Source organism: Pseudophryne corroboree, chromosome 3 (assembly GCF_028390025.1).
Source record: "Pseudophryne corroboree isolate aPseCor3 chromosome 3, aPseCor3.hap2, whole genome shotgun sequence".
NCBI lineage: Eukaryota > Metazoa > Chordata > Amphibia > Anura > Myobatrachidae > Pseudophryne > Pseudophryne corroboree.
In genome coordinates, this window is record NC_086446.1 from 453,596,407 (window position 1) to 453,614,575 (window position 18,169).

The window sequence follows — 18,169 nt, forward strand, 5'->3', positions numbered from 1 at the left end:
GATTTAGAATATTAGTTAAAGCAAGGGTAGGAGATGCAGTCAAGATGCCGCCGGCCGGAATCCCGGCGGTCGAAATACCGATGCCGGAATCCCGACCGCCACAATCCCGACATATTCTCCCTCCGTGGATGTCCACGACACCCATAGAGGGAGAATATAATAGTGTGCCGAGCGTAGCAAGGCACCGTGCCCGCAGTGTGGCAAGCGAAGCGAGCCCGCAAGGGGCTGCGTTCCGCTCGCCACCCCTGTCGGGATTGTGTGGTCGGGATTCCGGCGTCGGGATTTCGACCGCCGGGATTCCGGCCGGCGGCATTTAGTACTGATCCCAAGGGTAGAGCTTTTGCACAAACACTGAGAGGAAGGTATCCCTCTGCATTCCAGACTTAACAAAAAAGCAAAGTCTTCTGGCCTCATGAGTTCCTGAGGTGTTGTAAAACGCTGAAATGCCAATTAATGATCTGGGGAACCCTGGTATTATTTAAACACGTCTACCATGGAGATGAAAAAAACTCAAGTTCGCTTAGGAATACCATGCACAACACCTCGTTTCTGATTATATAGGATTGCAAATTGAATGTGGAATCAGTAAGCCCTGCACAGTCATCGCTTTCAAGCTTTGCAAAGTTTCAGATATTTTCACCAAACAAGGGTTAGAAATGCAATAATGTTTATATGCCTTTTTGGGGAGGAGAAGGGGGGGGAGGGGGGGTTGATCTGTCTTCAGATCAGGTCTCGGTAGCATAGTTTTGAGAATTAAGATGTGAATAACAATAAGAATTTACTCACCGGTAATTCTATTTCTCGTAGTCCGTAGTGGATGCTGGGGACTCCGTAAGGACCATGGGGAATAGACGGGCTCCACAGGAGACTGGGCACTCTAAAGAAAGATTCAGTACTATCTGGTGTGCACTGGCTCCTCCCTCTATGCCCCTCCTCCAGACCTCAGTTAAGGAAACTGTGCCCGGAAGAGCTGACATTACAAGGAAAGGATTTTGGAATCCAGGGTAAGACTCATACCAGCCACACCAATCACACTGAACAACTTGTGATAAACTTACCCAGTTAACAGTATGAACAACAACTGAGCATCACTCAACCGATGCTACATAACCATAACCCTTTGTTAAGCAATAACTATATACACGTATTGCAGAAAGTCCGCACTTGGGACGGGCGCCCAGCATCCACTACGGACTACGAGAAATAGAATTACCGGTGAGTAAATTCTTATTTTCTCTAACGTCCTAGTGGGTGCTGGGGACTCCGTAAGGACCATGGGGATTATACCAAAGCTCCCAAACGGGCGGGAGAGTGCGGATGACTCTGCAGCACCGAATGGGCAAACACAAGGTCCTCCTCAGCCAGGGTATCAAACCTGTAGAATTTTGCAAAAGTGTTTGAACCCGACCAAGTAGCAGCTCGGCAAAGCTGTAATGCCGAGACCCCTCGGGCTGCCGCCCAAGAAGAGCCCACTTTCCTTGTGGAATGGGCTTTCACTGATTTCGGCTGCGGCAATCCCGCCGCAGAATGAGCAAGCTGAATCGTGTTACAGATCCAGCGAGCAATAGTTTGCTTTGAAGCAGGAGCACCCAGCTTGTTGGATGCATACAGGATAAACAGCGAGTCAGTCTTCCTGACTCCAGCCGTTCTGGTTACATAAATCTTCAAAGCCCGGACTACGTCCAGCAACTTGGAGTCCTCCAAGTCATGAGTAGCCGCAGGCACCACAATAGGTTGGTTCAAATTAAAAGATGACACCACCTTTGGCAGAAACTGCGGACGAGTCCGCAATTCTGCCCTGTCCATATGGAAAACCAGATAGGGGCTTTTACATGACAAAGCCGCCAATTCTGACACACGCCTAGCTGAAGCTAAAGCCAGCAGCATGACCACTTTCCACGTGAGATACTTTAGTTCCACGGTCTTAAATGGCTCAAACCAGTGGGATTTCAGGAAATCCAACACCACGTTAAGATCCCAAGGTGCCACTGGTGGCACAAAAGGGGGCTGAATATGCAGCACTCCCTTAACAAACGTCTGAACCTCAGGCAGTGAAGCCAGTTCTTTTTGAAAGAAGATGGATAGGGCCGAAATCTGGACCTTTATGGACCCTAATTTTAGGCCCATAGTCACACCTGACTGTAGGAAGTGCAGGAATCGACCCAGCTGGAATTCCTCTGTAGGGGCCTTCCTGGCCTCACACCAAGCAACATATTTTCGCCATATACGGTGATAATGCTTTGCTGTCACGTCCTTCCTAGCCTTTATCAGCGTAGGAATAACTTCATCCGGAATGCCCTTTTCTGCTAGGATTCGGCGTTCAACCGCCATGCCGTCAAACGCAGCCGCGGTAAGTCTTGGAACAGACAGGGCCCCTGTTGCAACAGGTCCTGTCTGAGAGGCAGAGGCCATCGTTCCTCTGTGAGCATTTCTTGCAGTTCCGGGTACCAAGTCCTTCTTGGCCAGTCCGGAACAATGAGTATTGTTTTCACTCTTCTTTTCCTTACGATTCTCAGTACCTTGGGTATGAGAGGAAGAGGAGGAAACACATAGACCGACTGGAACACCCACGGTGTTACCAGTGCGTCCACAGCTATCGCCTGAGGGTCCCTTGACCTGGCGCAATACCTTTTTAGCTTTTTGTTGAGGCGGGACGCCATCATGTCCACCTGTGGCAGTTCCCACCGACTTGCAATCTGCGTGAAGACTTCTTGATGAAGTCCCCACTCTCCCGGGTGGAGGTCATTCTGCAGCCATCACAGAAGAGACACCCTGGCCCTGGGGGACAGGGTGATCAGCCGATGCATCTGAAGATGTGATTCGGACCACTTGTCCAACAGATCCCACTGAAAGATCCTCGCATGGAACCTGCCGAAGGGAATGGCTTCGTATGGTGCCACCATCTTTCCCAGGACTCGCGTGCAGTGATGCACCAACACCTGTTTTGGTTTTAAGAGGTCTCTGACTAGAGTCACGAGCTCCTGAGCCTTCTCCGCCGGGAGAAACACCTTCTTCTGGTCTGTGTCCAGAATCATGCCCAGAAAGGGCAGACGCGTCGTAGGAATCAGCTGCGATTTTGGGATATTCAGAATCCAGCCGTGCTGTTGCAACACTTCCTGAGAGTGTGCTACGCTGATCAGCAACTGCTCTCTGGACCTCGCCTTTATGAGGAGATCGTCCAAGTATGGGATAATTGTGACTCCTTGCTTTCTCAGGAGCACCATCATTTCCGCCATTACCTTGGTAAATATTCTCGGTGCCGTGGAGAGCCCAAACGGCAACGTCTGGAATTGGTAATGACAGTCCTGTACCACAAATCTGAGGTACTCCTGATGAGGTGGATAAATGTGGACATGCAAGTAAGCATCCTTGATGTCCAGAGACACCATAAAATCCCCCTCTTCCAGGCTTGCAATGACCGCTCTGAGCGATTCCATTTTGAACTTGAATTTCTTCAGATAAATGTTCAGGGATTTTAAATTCAAGATGGGTCTGACCGAACCGTCCGGTTTCGGTACTACAAACATAGTGGAATAGTAACCCCTTCCCTGTTGAAGGAGAGGAACTTTTATAACCACCTGCTGGAGGTATAACTTGTGAATTGCTGCCAGCACTACCTCCCTTTCCATGGGGCAAGCTGGCAAGGCCGATTTTAGGTAACGGTGAGGGGGCGTCACCTTGAATTCCAGTTTGTATCCCTGAGACACAACTTGTATAGCCCAAGGATCCACCCGTGAGCGAACCCACTGGTGGCTGAAATGTCGGAGACGCGCCCCCACGGCTCCTGGCTCAGCCTGTGGAGCCCCAGCGTCATGCGGTGGATTTAGTGGAAGCCGGGGAGGACTTTTGTTCCTGGGAACTAGCTGCGTGGTGCAGCCTCTTTCCTCTACCCCTGCCTCTGGCAAGAAAGGATGCACCTCTGACTTTCTTGCTCTTTTGCGAACGAAAGGACTGCATTTGGTAATACGGTGCTTTCTTAGGCTGTGGCGGGACATAAGGCAAGAAATTTGACTTCCCAGCCGTAGCTGTGGAAACTAGGTCTGAGAGACCGTCCCCAAACAATTCCTCACCCTTATAAGGTAAAACCTCCATGTGTTTTTTTAGAGTCGGTATCCCCTGTCCATTGCCGAGTCCATAAGACCCTTCTGGCAGAAATGGACATTGCGTTTACTCTAGAGCCCAGCAGGCAAATGTCCCTCTGGGCATCCCGCATATATAGGACCGCGTCCTTGATATGTGCCAGGGTCATTAGAACAGAGTCCCTGTCCAGGGTATCTAACTCCTCAGACAGAGTATCCGTCCATGCTGCTACCGCACTACACATCCAGGCCGAAGCAATTGCTGGCCTCAGCAGCGTACCAGAATGTGTGTAAACAGACTTCAGGATAGCTTCCTGCTTCCTATCCGCAGGATCCTTTAGGGCGGCCGTATCCTGAGACGGCAGGGCCACCTTCTTAGATAAGCATGTCAACGCCTTGTCTACCCTGGGGGAGGATTCCCAGCGTAACCTGTCTGTTGGCGGGAAAGGATACGCCATCAGCAATCTCTTGGAAATTACTACCTTCCTATCAGGGGAATCACATGCTTTTCTCTAACGTCCTAGTGGATGCTGGGGACTCCGAAAGGACCATGGGGAATAGCGGCTCCGCAGGAGACTGGGCACAAAAGTAAAAAGCTTTAGGACTACCTGGTGTGCACTGGCTCCTCCCCCTATGACCCTCCTCCAAGCCTCAGTTGGGATTTTGTGCCCGAACGAGAAGGGTGCAATCTAGGTGGCTCTCCTGAGCTGCTTAGAGTAAAAGTTTAAATAGGTTTTTTTTTTTTTTTCAGTGAGACCTGCTGGCAACAGGCTCACTGCATCGAGGGACTAAGGGGAGAAGAAGCGAACTCACCTGCGTGCAGAGTGGATTGGGCTTCTTAGGCTACTGGACATTAGCTCCAGAGGGACGATCACAGGCCCAGCCATGGATGGGTCCCGGAGCCACGCCGCCGTCCCCCTTACAGAGCCAGAAGACTGAAGAGGTCCGGAAAATCGGCGGCAGAAGACGTCCTGTCTTCACTAAGGTAGCGCACAGCACCGCAGCTGTGCGCCATTGCTCTCAGCACACTTCACACTCCGGTCACTGAGGGTGCAGGGCGCTGGGGGGGGGCGCCCTGAGACGCAATAAAAACACCTTTTTTGGCAAAAAATACATCACATATAGCTCCTGGGCTATATGGATGTATTTAACCCCTGCCTATTTTTACATAAAAAAACGGGAGAAAGGCCGCCGAAAAAGGGGCGGAGCCTATCTCCTCAGCACACTGGCGCCATTTTTTCCTCACAGCTCCGTTGGAGGAAGGCTCCCTGACTCTCCCCTGCAGTCCTGCACTACAGAAACAGGGTAAAACAAGAGAGGGGGGGCACTAAATTGGCATATAAATATATACAGCAGCTATATTAGGGAAAAACACTTATATAAGGTTATCCCTGTATATATATAGCGCTCTGGTGTGTGCTGGCAAACTCTCCCTCTGTCTCCCCAAAGGGCTAGTGGGGTCCTGTCCTCTATCAGAGCATTCCCTGTGTGTGTGCTGTGTGTCGGTACGTTGTGTCGACATGTATGAGGAGGAAAATGGTGTGGAGGCGGAGCAATTGCCTCTGTTAGTGATGTCACCCCCTAGGGAGTCGACACCTGACTGGATGGTCTTATGGAAAGAATTACGTGATAGTGTCAGCACTTTACAAAAGACTGTTGACGACATGAGACAGCCGGCAAATCAGTTAATACCTGTACAGGCGTCTCAAACACCGTCAGGGGCTCTAAAGCGCCCGTTACCTCAGGTGGTCGACACAGACCCAGACACGGACACTGACTCCAGTGTCGACGGTGAGGAAACAAACGTATTTTCCAGTAGGGCCACACGTTACATGATCACGGCAATGAAGGAGGTTTTGAACATTTCTGATACTACAAGTACCACAAAAAAGGGTATTATGTGGGGTGTGAAAAAACTACCCGTAGTTTTTCCCGAATCAGATGAATTAAATGAGGTGTGTGATGAAGCGTGGGTTTCCCCCGATAAAAAACTGCTAATTTCTAAAAAGTTATTGGCATTATACCCTTTCCCGCCAGAGGTTAGGGCGCGTTGGGAACACCCCCTAGCGTAGATAAGGCGCTCACACGCTTATCAAAACAAGTGGCGTTACCGTCCCCTGATACGGCCGCCCTCAAGGAACCAGCTGATAGGAAGCTGGAAAATATCCTTAAAAGTATATACACACATACTGGTATTATACTGCGACCAGCAATCGCCTCAGCCTGGATGTGCAGTGCTGGGGTGGCTTGGTCGGATTCCCTGACTGAAAATATTGATACCCTGGACAGGGACAATATATTATTGACTATAGAGCATTTAAAGGATGCATTTCTTTATATGCGAGATGCACAGAGGGATATTTGCACTCTGGCATCAAGAGTAAGTGCGATGTCCATTTCTGCAAGAAGAGGATTATGGACGCGACAGTGGTCAGGGGATGCGGATTCCAAACGGCATATGGAAGTATTGCCGTATAAAGGGGAGGAGTTATTTGGGGTCAGTCTATCGGACCTGGTGGCCACGGCAACGGCTGGAAAATCCACCTTTTTACCCCAAGTCACCTCGCAGCAGAAAAAGATACCGTCTTTTCAGGCTCAGTCCTTTCGTCCCCATAAGGGCAAGCGGGCAAAAGGCCACTCATATCTGCCCCAGGGCAGAGGAAGGGGAAAAAGACTGCAGCAGACAGCCTCTTCCCACGAACAGAAGCCCTCCCCCGCTTCTGCCAAGTCCTCAGCATGACGCTGGGGCCTTACAAGCGGACTCAGGCACGGTGGGGGCCCGTCTCAAGAATTTCAGCGCGCAGTGGGCTCACTCGCAAGTGGACCCCTGGATCCTGCAGGTAGTATCTCAGGGGTACAAATTGGAATTCGAAAAGTCTCCCCCTCGCCGGTTCCTGAAGTCTGCTTTACCAACGTCTCCCCCCGACAGGGAGGCGGTATTGGAAGCCATTCACAAGCTGTATTCCCAGCAGGTGATAATCAAGGTACCCCTCCTACAACAGGGAAAGGGGTATTATTCCACGCTGTTTGTGGTACCGAAGCCGGACGGCTCGGTGAGACCCATTTTAAATCTGAAATCCTTGAACACTTACATAAAAAGGTTCAAGTTCAAGATGGAGTCACTCAGAGCAGTGACAGCGAACCTGGAAGAAGGGGACTATATGGTGTCTCTGGACATCAAGGATGCTTACCTCCATGTCCCAATTTGCCCTTCTCACCAAGGGTACCTCAGGTTTGTGGTACAGAACTGTCACTATCAGTTTCAGACGCTGCCGTTTGGATTGTCCACGGCACCCCGGGTCTTTACCAAGGTAATGGCCGAAATGATGATTCTTCTTCGAAGAAAAGGCGTCTTAATTATCCCTTACTTGGACGATCTCCTGATAAGGGCAAGGTCCAGAGAACAGTTAGAGGTCGGAGTAGCACTATCTCAAGTAGTACTACGACAGCACGGATGGATTCTAAATATTCCAAAATCGCAGCTGATTCCGACGACACGTCTGCTGTTCCTAGGGATGATTCTGGACACAGTACAGAAAAAGGTGTTTCTCCCAGAGGAGAAGGCCAAGGAGTTATCCGACCTAGTCAGGAACCTCCTAAGACCAGGCCAAGTGTCAGTACATCAATGCACAAGGGTCCTGGGAAAGATGGTGGCTTCTTACGAAGCGATTCCATTCGGCAGATTCCACGCAAGAACTTTTCAGTGGGATCTGCTGGACAAATGGTCCGGATCGCATCTTCAAATGCATCAGCGGATAACCCTGTCTCCAAGGACAAGGGTGTCTCTCCTGTGGTGGTTACAGAGTGCTCATCTCCTAGAGGGCCGCAGATTCGGCATTCAGGATTGGGTCCTGGTGACCACGGATGCCAGCCTGAGAGGCTGGGGAGCAGTCACACAGGGAAGAAATTTCCAGGGCTTGTGGTCAAGCATGGAAACGTCACTTCACATAAATATCCTGGAACTAAGGGCCATTTACAATGCCCTAAGTCAGGCAAGACCTCTGCTTCAGGGTCAGCCGGTGTTGATCCAGTCGGACAACATCACGGCAGTCGCCCACGTAAACAGACAGGGCGGCACAAGAAGCAGGAGGGCAATGATGGAAGTGGCAAGGATTCTTCGCTGGGCGGAGAATCATGTGATAGCACTGTCAGCAGTGTTCATTCCGGGAGTGGACAACTGGGAAGCAGACTTCCTCAGCAGACACGATCTTCACCCGGGGGAGTGGGGACTTCACCCAGAAGTCTTCCACATGATTGTGAACCGTTGGGAAAAACCAAAAAAGGTGGACATGATGGCGTCCCGCCTCAACAAAAAACTGGACAGATATTGCGCCAGGTCAAGGGACCCTCAGGCAATAGCTGTGGACGCTCTGGTAACACCGTGGGTGTACCAGTCAGTGTATGTGTTCCCTCCTCTTCCTCTCATACCAAAAGTACTGAGAATCATAAGAAGGAGAGGAGTAAAGACTATACTCGTGGCTCCGGATTGGCCAAGAAGGACTTGGTACCCGGAAATTCAAGAGATGCTCACGGAAGACCCGTGGCCTCTACCTCTAAGAAAGGACCTGCTCCAGCAGGGACCATGTCTGTTCCAAGACTTACCGCGGCTGCGTTTGACGGCATGGCGGTTGAACGCCGGATCCTGAAGGAAAAAGGCATTCCGGATGAAGTCATCCCTACCCTGATCAAAGCCAGGAAGGATGTAACCGTACAACATTATCACCGTATTTGGCGTAAATATGTTGCGTGGTGCGAGGCCAGGAAGGCCCCTACAGAGGAATTTCAACTGGGTCGTTTCCTGCATTTCCTGCAAACAGGACTGTCTATGGGCCTCAAATTAGGGTCCATTAAGGTTCAAATTTCGGCCCTGTCAATATTCTTCCAAAAAGAACTGGCTTCTGTTCCTGAAGTTCAGACGTTTGTCAAGGGAGTACTGCATATACAGCCTCCTTTTGTGCCTCCAGTGGCACCTTGGGATCTCAATGTAGTTTTGGAATTCCTAAAATCACATTGGTTTGAACCACTCACCACTGTGGACTTAAAATATCTCACATGGAAAGTGGTAATGCTGTTAGCCCTGGCTTCAGCCAGGCGTGTCTCAGAATTGGCGGCTTTATCCTATAAAAGCCCTTACCTAATTTTTCATACGGACAGGGCAGAATTGAGGACTCGTCCTCAATTTCTCCCTAAGGTGGTTTCAGCTTTTCACTTAAACCAGCCTATTGTGGTGCCTGCGGCTACTAGGGACTTGGAGGATTCCAAGTTGCTGGACGTAGTCAGGGCCCTGAAAATATATGTTTCCAGGACGGCTGGAGTCAGAAAATCTGATTCGCTGTTTATCCTGTATGCACCCAACAAGCTGGGTGCTCCTGCTTCTAAGCAGACGATTGCTCGTTGGATTTGTAGTACAATTCAGCTTGCACATTCTGTGGCAGGCCTGCCACAGCCAAAATCTGTAAAAGCCCATTCCACACGGAAAGTGGGCTCATCTTGGGCGGCTGCCCGAGGGGTCTCGGCTTTACAACTTTGCCGAGCAGCTACTTGGTCAGGGGCAAACACGTTTGCTAAATTCTACAAATTTGATACCCTGGCTGAGGAGGACCTGGAGTTCTCTCATTCGGTGCTGCAGAGTCATCCGCACTCTCCCGCCCGTTTGGGAGCTTTGGTATAATCCCCATGGTCCTTTCGGAGTCCCCAGCATCCACTAGGACGTTAGAGAAAATAAGAATTTACTTACCGATAATTCTATTTCTCATAGTCCGTAGTGGATGCTGGGCGCCCATCCCAAGTGCGGATTGTCTGCATTACTTGTACATAGTTATTGTTACAAAAATCGGGTTATTGTTATTGTGAGCCATCTTTTCGGAGGCTCCTTCTGTTATCATGCTGTTAACTGGGTTCAGATCACAAGTTGTATGGTGTGATTGGTGTGGCTGGTATGAGTCTTACCCGGGATTCAAAATCCTTCCTTATTGTGTACGCTCGTCCGGGCACAGTATCCTAACTGAGGCTTGGAGGAGGGTCATAGGGGGAGGAGCCAGTGCACACCAGGTAGTCCTAAAGCTTTTTACTTTTGTGCCCAGTCTCCTGCGGAGCCGCTATTCCCCATGGTCCTTTCGGAGTCCCCAGCATCCACTACGGACTATGAGAAATAGAATTATCGGTAAGTAAATTCTTATTTTTCACATAATTCATTCAATTCATGTGACGGGGAAAAGCCACTTCTTGCTTTTTCTCCCCATACATATAAATCCTCTTGTCAGGGACAGGATTTTCCTCAGAAATGTGTAACACATCCTTCATTGCCACAATCATGTAGCGGATGGCTTTAGTCATTTTAGGCTGCAACTTTGCATCATCGTCATCGACACTGGAATCAGATTCCGTGTCGACGTCTGTGTCAACTAACTGGGATATTGGGCGCTTTTGAGACCCTGACGGCCTCTGCGCTGTGGGAGCAGGCATGGGTTGAGACCCCGACTGTCCCAAAGCTACAGCTTTATCCAATCTGTTATGTAAGGAGCTTACATTATCATTTAACACCTTCCACATATCCATCCAATCAGGTGTCGGCCCCGTCGGGGGCGACACCACATCTATTTGCACTTGTTCTACCTCCACGTATCCTTCCTCATCAAACATGTCGACACAGGCGTACCGACACACCGCACACATACAGGGAACGCTCTGACTGAGGACAGGACCCCACAAAGGCTTTTGGGGAGACAGAGAGAGAGTATGCCAGCACACACCCCAGCGCTATATAACCCAGGGATTACACTGTACCTTAGTGTTTACCCAGTAGCTGCTGTTTTTATATATATATATATATATATATATATATATATATATATATATATATCTGCACCTAAATTTATGTGCCCCCCCTCTCTTTTTTACCTCTATTGCACCTGTATACTGCAGGGGAGAGCTTGGGGAGCGTCCTTCCAGCGGAGCTGTGAAGAGAAAATGGCGCTGGTGTGCTGAGGAAGAAGGCCCTGCCCCCTCAGCGGCGGGCTTCTGTCCCGCTTCTCATGTGTAAAAATGGCGGGGGCTCGCACATATATACAGTGCCTGACTGTATATATGTATACTTTTGCCATCAAGTATCTTAATTGCTGCCCAGGGCGCCCCCCCCTGCGCCCTGCACCCTACAGTGACCGGAGTGTGTGGGTGTGCTGCGGGAGCAATGGCGCACAGCTGCAGTGCTGTGCGCTACCTTAAGTGAAGACAGGAGTCTTCTGCCGCCGATTTCAATGTCTTCTTGCTTCTGCTGCTTCTGTACTTTTGGCTCTGCGAGGGGGACGGCGGCGCGGCTCCGGGAAAGGACGATCAAGGTTAGGTACCTATGTTCGATTCCTCTGGAGCTAATGGTGTCCAGTAGCCTAAGAAGCGCAACTTAGCTGCAGTGAGTAGGTTTGCTTCTCTCCCCTCAGTCCCACGTAGCAGAGAGTCTGTTGCCAGCAGAAGCTCTCTGAAAATAAAAAACCTGACAAAATACTTTCTTTCTAGCAAGCTCAGGAGAGCCCACTAGGAGCACCCAGCTCTGGCCGGGCACAGATTCTAACTGAGGTCTGGAGGAGGGGCATAGAGGGAGGAGCCAGTGCACACCAGATAGTACTGAATCATTCTTTAGAGTGCCCAGTCTCCTGCGGAGCCCGTCTATTCCCCATGGTCCTTACGGAGTCCCCAGCATCCACTAGGACGTTAGAGTAATTTGAATTGGGAGTTTTACATTAGAAATATATGGATAAAGTCAGGGCATGGCGAGTAGGCATGTTTTTAGATCGCTGATGTACTTTCTTGTTCTGAAATGTTTGCAGACACTATCATACATGATCTATATATGAAAAATGTATGCTTGTGCTCAGTAGATTATGTCTTTTAGGAATTGTGTATTAACCCTTTTTCTGTGTAGGACAAGTGGGACTCATCCTCTGGATATACAATAAGACTGCAGAGGACAAACCCCACTATCCTACCTGTCCCCCACTTTTATTAACAATCGATGGGGACTCCTGGCAGTCGTCATGTAGTGACTTTTCAATTAAAAGAAAATAAATTAAAATGGTGGTGGTGGTGGTGAGAATCTAACTCCCCAACCTCTCCACCCTGAAAGATGGGGGCATCCTCGTTTGAAGAGGAAGTCCCCACTTTCATTTGGTTTGCCACACATAAAAATGAATGCCTGGTGATCACCTAACAATATCGCTAAGACCTATCAAAAAAAAAAAATATATAGCTTTCCATAAATCTTTTTCCATAAATGAGGAAGGGCACATTGTGCCCTAGCTCATCATACTGGCTTGCACACTATATTTTCCTACACATTGCAAGCATTTAAATACAGACAGCGAAAATGAAAAAAAAAGTGAAGATTGCTTTACTGTTTTGGAAATATGAATTATTGGCTAAAGAAGAACCACCAAGTAGTTATTTGCGATGTTCACAGATGAAAAAATAATCATGTTTGTTTTTGGTTACCTTCTTTGAAATTCTATTTAAAAAAAACAAAACAAAAAAAACTTTTTTTGGCCATTGGACATAAAAAAAATTTTTTTGCCACGTCAGAATAAGTAAAACATCTAATGTTATTTTCTGAAAATATAAAGTCTTCTGAAAAAACAAACAAAAAAAAACAAGGTAAAATTTGTGTGGGTACCATATAAAAAAATAAAATAAAAACAGAAAAATCAGTAATTTGGAGGTTGAAATGTGATGAGAAAAACGTCCTCAACACACGGATGAGTAAACACTCAGCAGTGAATGGGTTAAGTGATGTGTACTTACAAAAGATCTTCATCTCTGGCACATATGGTGTTATAAATAATATATATTAGGCGCTAAGTTTGTACTGTCAATTTAGATAGTAATTGCAGCTCACACAAGGAGGATCTGGAAGTCCTCCTGAAAAAAGGAACCTGTCCCTATACACAATTTTAAAACGTATGAGCGCACATATATTCAAAAGTGGTTAATTAGGCTGCTGGTTTGGTAAATAAAATATATTTTTATTAAAAGAACAACAGACTAAATAAACATTCATAGATTAAAAAACATCATGCTGGAAATCGCAGAATAATTAGTATCATACTTATAATCACTGCATGAAATTCAATAGATACCCCCGCATTAGCCAATTGGACTTATAATTAATTTAAAGCATGCATGCTTAGTTGATTAACTGGTTAGTTAGTTAGTTAGACCAGTATTCAGTCCCAGTATACAGTCCTGGTTGTTAGTATCTGTTAGTCCCTCCAGGGATTTTATTATATTGATGTTAATAATTAGTTGATTAAATAGAAAATTGTCCCTGGGTATATATGTCAACACAGTCCTTTTAGGATAAAGAAACTTTCCTCTGGTGATATTTCTGTGCCAGTTTATTCCATTTAATGTAATATTGAGAGATTACATAACCACTTAGTAACCCGTCGTGGCACTCATAGGGGCACTGCTTACCCTCCACTCTGCGGCGGTACTGGTGTCCACGATTGGGTTGAGGCACTCTATGGCTGGAGAGTTTCCTATCTGGCTGAGGCGGTGACACGCTGCACGCGTGTAGCTGGGAGCACTTGGCCGCGTGTCGCGGCTTCCGGGTTGTGCAAAGCTTCCGGCTTACGATGCGCTCCAGCTGCGTTCCACTTGACGTCGTTAAGGTCACCTGACGCGTTTCTCCGCCTTTTGTGGGTGGCGGTTTCTTCAGAGGTTTTAGAGGTCTTGATGTACGGTCACTATTTATCCCCCTCAGGGATATTCCTCATTGGTTACAATTAAGATCGTTATTAATGGCATCTGTATCGTCCTTCTCAGGGATACCCTGATTTTACCAGCCATATCCAATTAGCTTAGCCACTATTATGTATATATAAGGTACAATTATATTTCCTCTTTAAAAAGACAGAATTAATATGAAAATGAATATGATCATAAACATAAAAATTATTATTATTATCACTCATGACCACAATGAGATGTACTAATGTGCAAATAGCATTCAATTATGTATATATATATACACCTAATTAGATTCAAAACGAATATTTTATTATCTTTTTTATATTTATTTCATTGTGTGTATATATGGAACACTAGTTGGAGAGAGATATATACAATATTTGAACCCAGTTGGTTAATAAAATAGATAATTCTTTTTTATTAATTTAGTATCTGAGATATAGACCCATATATAGGGAGAAGTAGACACATAATATTAATATAAACAGACACATAAAGATGCTCAGAAGACTGAAACTCCATAATGAAATAGAATATATATTTTTCTAATATGATTCTTCTATATAGAGCAGTATGCATATAAATGTGCAGTCATAGGAAGAGAGAGAAGGGAAGAAGAGAAGGAAGAAGAGAGCAGGAGAGATATAGTAAATTCATAAATATAAACCTGTAGAGAAGAAATATACAAAGATCTCTTTATCTCGCTCTAGGCAAGAATTTTACACTAACTTAATAATATTATACTACAGGTATATATTATATCCAGAGATGTTTTGCCATATCTAATGACTTTATTATACTGTTTTACATATAGAATCAATTTTGAAACATCAATATCTAAAGTATGCAATATAAGAGCTATGTTGCGGATGATGGTTCTTACTGATGGAATTATTTATCCTAATGTATATGTTCCCGGAGTTCTAAGGGATAAGCATCAAATAGGGAATATAACTAGGAGGAGGGAGGAGAGAAAGGGAAAGAGAGAAGGGGGGGGGGAGAAGAGAGGGGGGGAATTTATTAACCCCTCATATTACATGTTATTAAGTTCTATATTTTCATTCAGACCCTGTGGTTCTAAAGTCTTTAGGCGAAAGATCCAATATGCTTCTCTCCTGCATAGGGCATTGAATCTGTCGCCTCCCCTTTCTGTTTGTCCAACCTGTTCGAGAGCTTTTAGACGAATATTAGAGATATTCCCCTGCTGACAATAATTCGTATGCCTAGAGACGCTATGTGTATTGCTTTTATTCATAATATTCCGTCTGTGTTCAAGGAATCGTGTTTTTAATTTTCTAATGGTACGACCTACGTATTGGTATCCACAGCCACACTCAATAAGATAGACTACATATGTAGATTCACAATTTAGGAAGCCCTCTATCTCGAAGGATTCTCCCGTTACCCTAGATCCAAATGTTTTACTGCGCAAGTTGACATTCGAGCAAGTAAGACACCTGGTCCTGGCACACCTGAAGAATCCCCTGGGTTTCTCACGTAATTCGTCTAGAGAATTGATATTTAGTGTCCCCAATACCTCGTTGTTCCTATAAATTTTTTTCTTTTTATTATTTTTCTTTTTATCAGGATTAAACATGCTAGGTGCTAATTTAATCTGTAGTGTCTCTGATTTTTTATATACTGTTCTAATATTTTTACCTATTACAGGTTCCAATAGAGGATCTATCAACAAGAGTGGAGTGTTTTTCTTTATTATTTGTTTAATCTTGGTAGCATGTGTATTGTATTGTGTTACAAATATACATTTTTCTTTATAAATATCTCCCTTGTATACATTTTGATGTTGTTGCTTTTTGCGCGATTTTTTTGCGAGGAGATTATTCCTATCTTGTTTTTCTACGTCTTTAAGTGCTTTCTGAAGGATATAATCTGGGTAACCTTGTTGTTCAAAGGAGGAATGTACTTTCATTACCTGTTCTTGATATCTATAATCCCTTGAGCAATTTCTCTTCACTCTTAGAAATTGACTCTTTGGGATGTTATCTCGCCAGGCTTTAAGGTGGCTGCTACTATATTTCAAAAAGTTGTTAGTATCTACCGACTTAAAGTAAGTCTCTGTATGGATGTTCTCGCCATCAGACAGTAGGGCAATATCCAGGAATGTGATATGGTGAGGATCGCAAGTGTGAGTGAATTTTAATCCATAGGTGTTCGTGTTCAAATGAGATACAAATGATGTTACAGAATTTATATCCCCATCCCAAATAAAGAATAAATCATCTATATACCTGCCATAGAGGACCAGGCTCCCCCCGAGGTCTGCCCCCCAAATGAGTTCCTTTTCAAGGGCCCCCATATAGAGGTTAGCATAACTCGGGGCGAACCTGGTCCCCATGGCTGTCCCCCGTGTCTGCGGGGGTATCTATTGAATTTCATGCAGTGATTATAAGTATGATACTAATTATTCTGCGATTTCCAGCATGATGTTTTTTAATCTATGAATGTTTATTTAGTCTGTTGTTCTTTTAATAAAAATATATTTTATTTACCAAACCAGCAGCCTAATTAACCACTTTTGAATATATGTGCGCTCATACGTTTTAAAATTACATATGGTGTTAGAAGTAATTAAAAATAGCCATTTACCATTCCAACATCTGCTTGTCCCAGATACTGCACAGAGTACAGGAGTCTGTGGAACAAAAACAATATTAGCAATGGATGCTGGGATTTACAGACAACACCTTCACCCCACCACCTTATGATCCCACCTGCCGTCCTGTTGGGGATGATCCTGACTGCTGTCCTGGCTTCTGGGCTTCTGCTGAAGTTTAAAGTTAGGGACCCTGTCCTGGATGCCTTTGAAGTATGGTATAAGTGGGCGAAACACTTCTCCATCCTTCCAGCGCCAGCGAATCATTTGAAATTTCAGTGGTTCCCCTTTCAGTTTATTTAGTACTATGCCAGCCTGTATAGTGGTGTTTAATAATCTTCAGTGTCACAAACAAGGCACTTTAAAAATCACCTGTATTATATATAATTACACAACTTTTCTCTGGCAGGGTCCACAGGTTATCCACAGGATAACATTGGGATATGATGAAGCAACAGCGGATTTGCACCAATCGGTCAAAGCTTTTCGGCCTCCCAGCATGCAACGGGCCCGTCCATATATCCCCACCTCCTGGCTCAGGCAAATCAGTTTTTTGTTTGGTGCGGCAGGAGCCGGACCATGGTCAGAGGGCTGCTGGTTTTTAGCAGCCCAAAGCTTTATTATGTTATTTTTATAGTCTTAAAAAATTTTCTTGAGTGATCTTTCCAAAAAGCATCTTATACGTACCTTAGAAAGAGTCGCTCCAACAACTCTCTGCGGGGTCGCGACAACGCTTACCCACGAGTGCAGTGCTGTTTCGGCGGGCGTCTGTGTCGGATATACTAGCAGGTCCAGCAGATGTTACCAGGCTGTGGCCGGAGCACGGGGAGAAGGTAAGGCATCAGTTCCGCTTAGAAGGGGAATACGGACACAGCCACACTGTTTTGGGAGGAGACTACCAAACAGTCGCTGACGCAGCTGCCACCTCGGGTGCATCAGCGCTAGGCCTTAGGGATCATAGGCTCCAGGAAAAGTATGAGGCAGCGATCACTAGGGTTGATGTCAGCAGTGGGGAGTCAGATGCTCTCCTGGTCGCCCCTCCCCCCAGTTCATGACCAGTTTCCTCCGAGTTTCCCACCATGAACTGACTTCCCGCTTCCGTCTGAGACGCTGTATATGAAGGGGACCCAGTCGCAGCATAGGCGGCTGTGTGACTGGTGCGTCTGTGTTCACTGAGCGTCTGTGTTCACTATAGGTTCATGGAGCGGCAGTGTACACTAATAGCGTCTGGATCCACTCAGCGTTCGCAAACGTATTGATCGGTCCTGGAAGCGGGGTGAGTCTCCCTGTATCCCACTCTAATGAGTACGGGTAATACAGCACTAAGTCTCTATCTACCTTTTCAGTACGAATAGTTAGATAAGTGCCTATTGCATATGAGTTTGTATACTATTACTGTGGTTTTCTTTTGCTATGCATCTGAATACGGTATATCTGTTTAAACATGATTCAGTAATATGTTCTCCTTCATACTTGAAATGTAATTGTAGTTGATTATGTGCTCATATTGCTTATTATACTAATGTATAACATGTGACTGACTGCTAGTGTGATTGCTGACTTTACTATATACTGTCAGTTTTTTTCTATTCCGATCCTCAATGCTGGTGCATAGCAGGGTAGGGTCAGATTGTATGTCACTTTAAAAAGCTTAAAGTGATTACAGTCACTAATTGTGTAAGTGTTGATTATTTATCATGTCTAAGAGCGGCAAAGGTGAGGATGATACACTCACAGC

The 18,169-nt window shown here is 46.1% G+C and overlaps 1 protein-coding gene across 1 annotated transcript in view; it reads right to left on the bottom strand.

Annotated features, from left to right (window-relative positions):
- The window catches only part of LOC135055958 (uncharacterized), a 179,550-nt gene that overhangs the window by 104,743 nt on the left and 56,638 nt on the right, over window positions 1-18,169 (bottom strand). The window contains exons 10-11 of the mRNA XM_063960586.1: window positions 16,550-16,746; window positions 16,425-16,470 (exon numbers count right to left, since the gene is read on the bottom strand). Coding sequence (XP_063816656.1) covers window positions 16,425-16,470; window positions 16,550-16,746 — 243 coding nt within the window. The remainder of the gene's footprint in view (window positions 1-16,424; window positions 16,471-16,549; window positions 16,747-18,169) is intronic.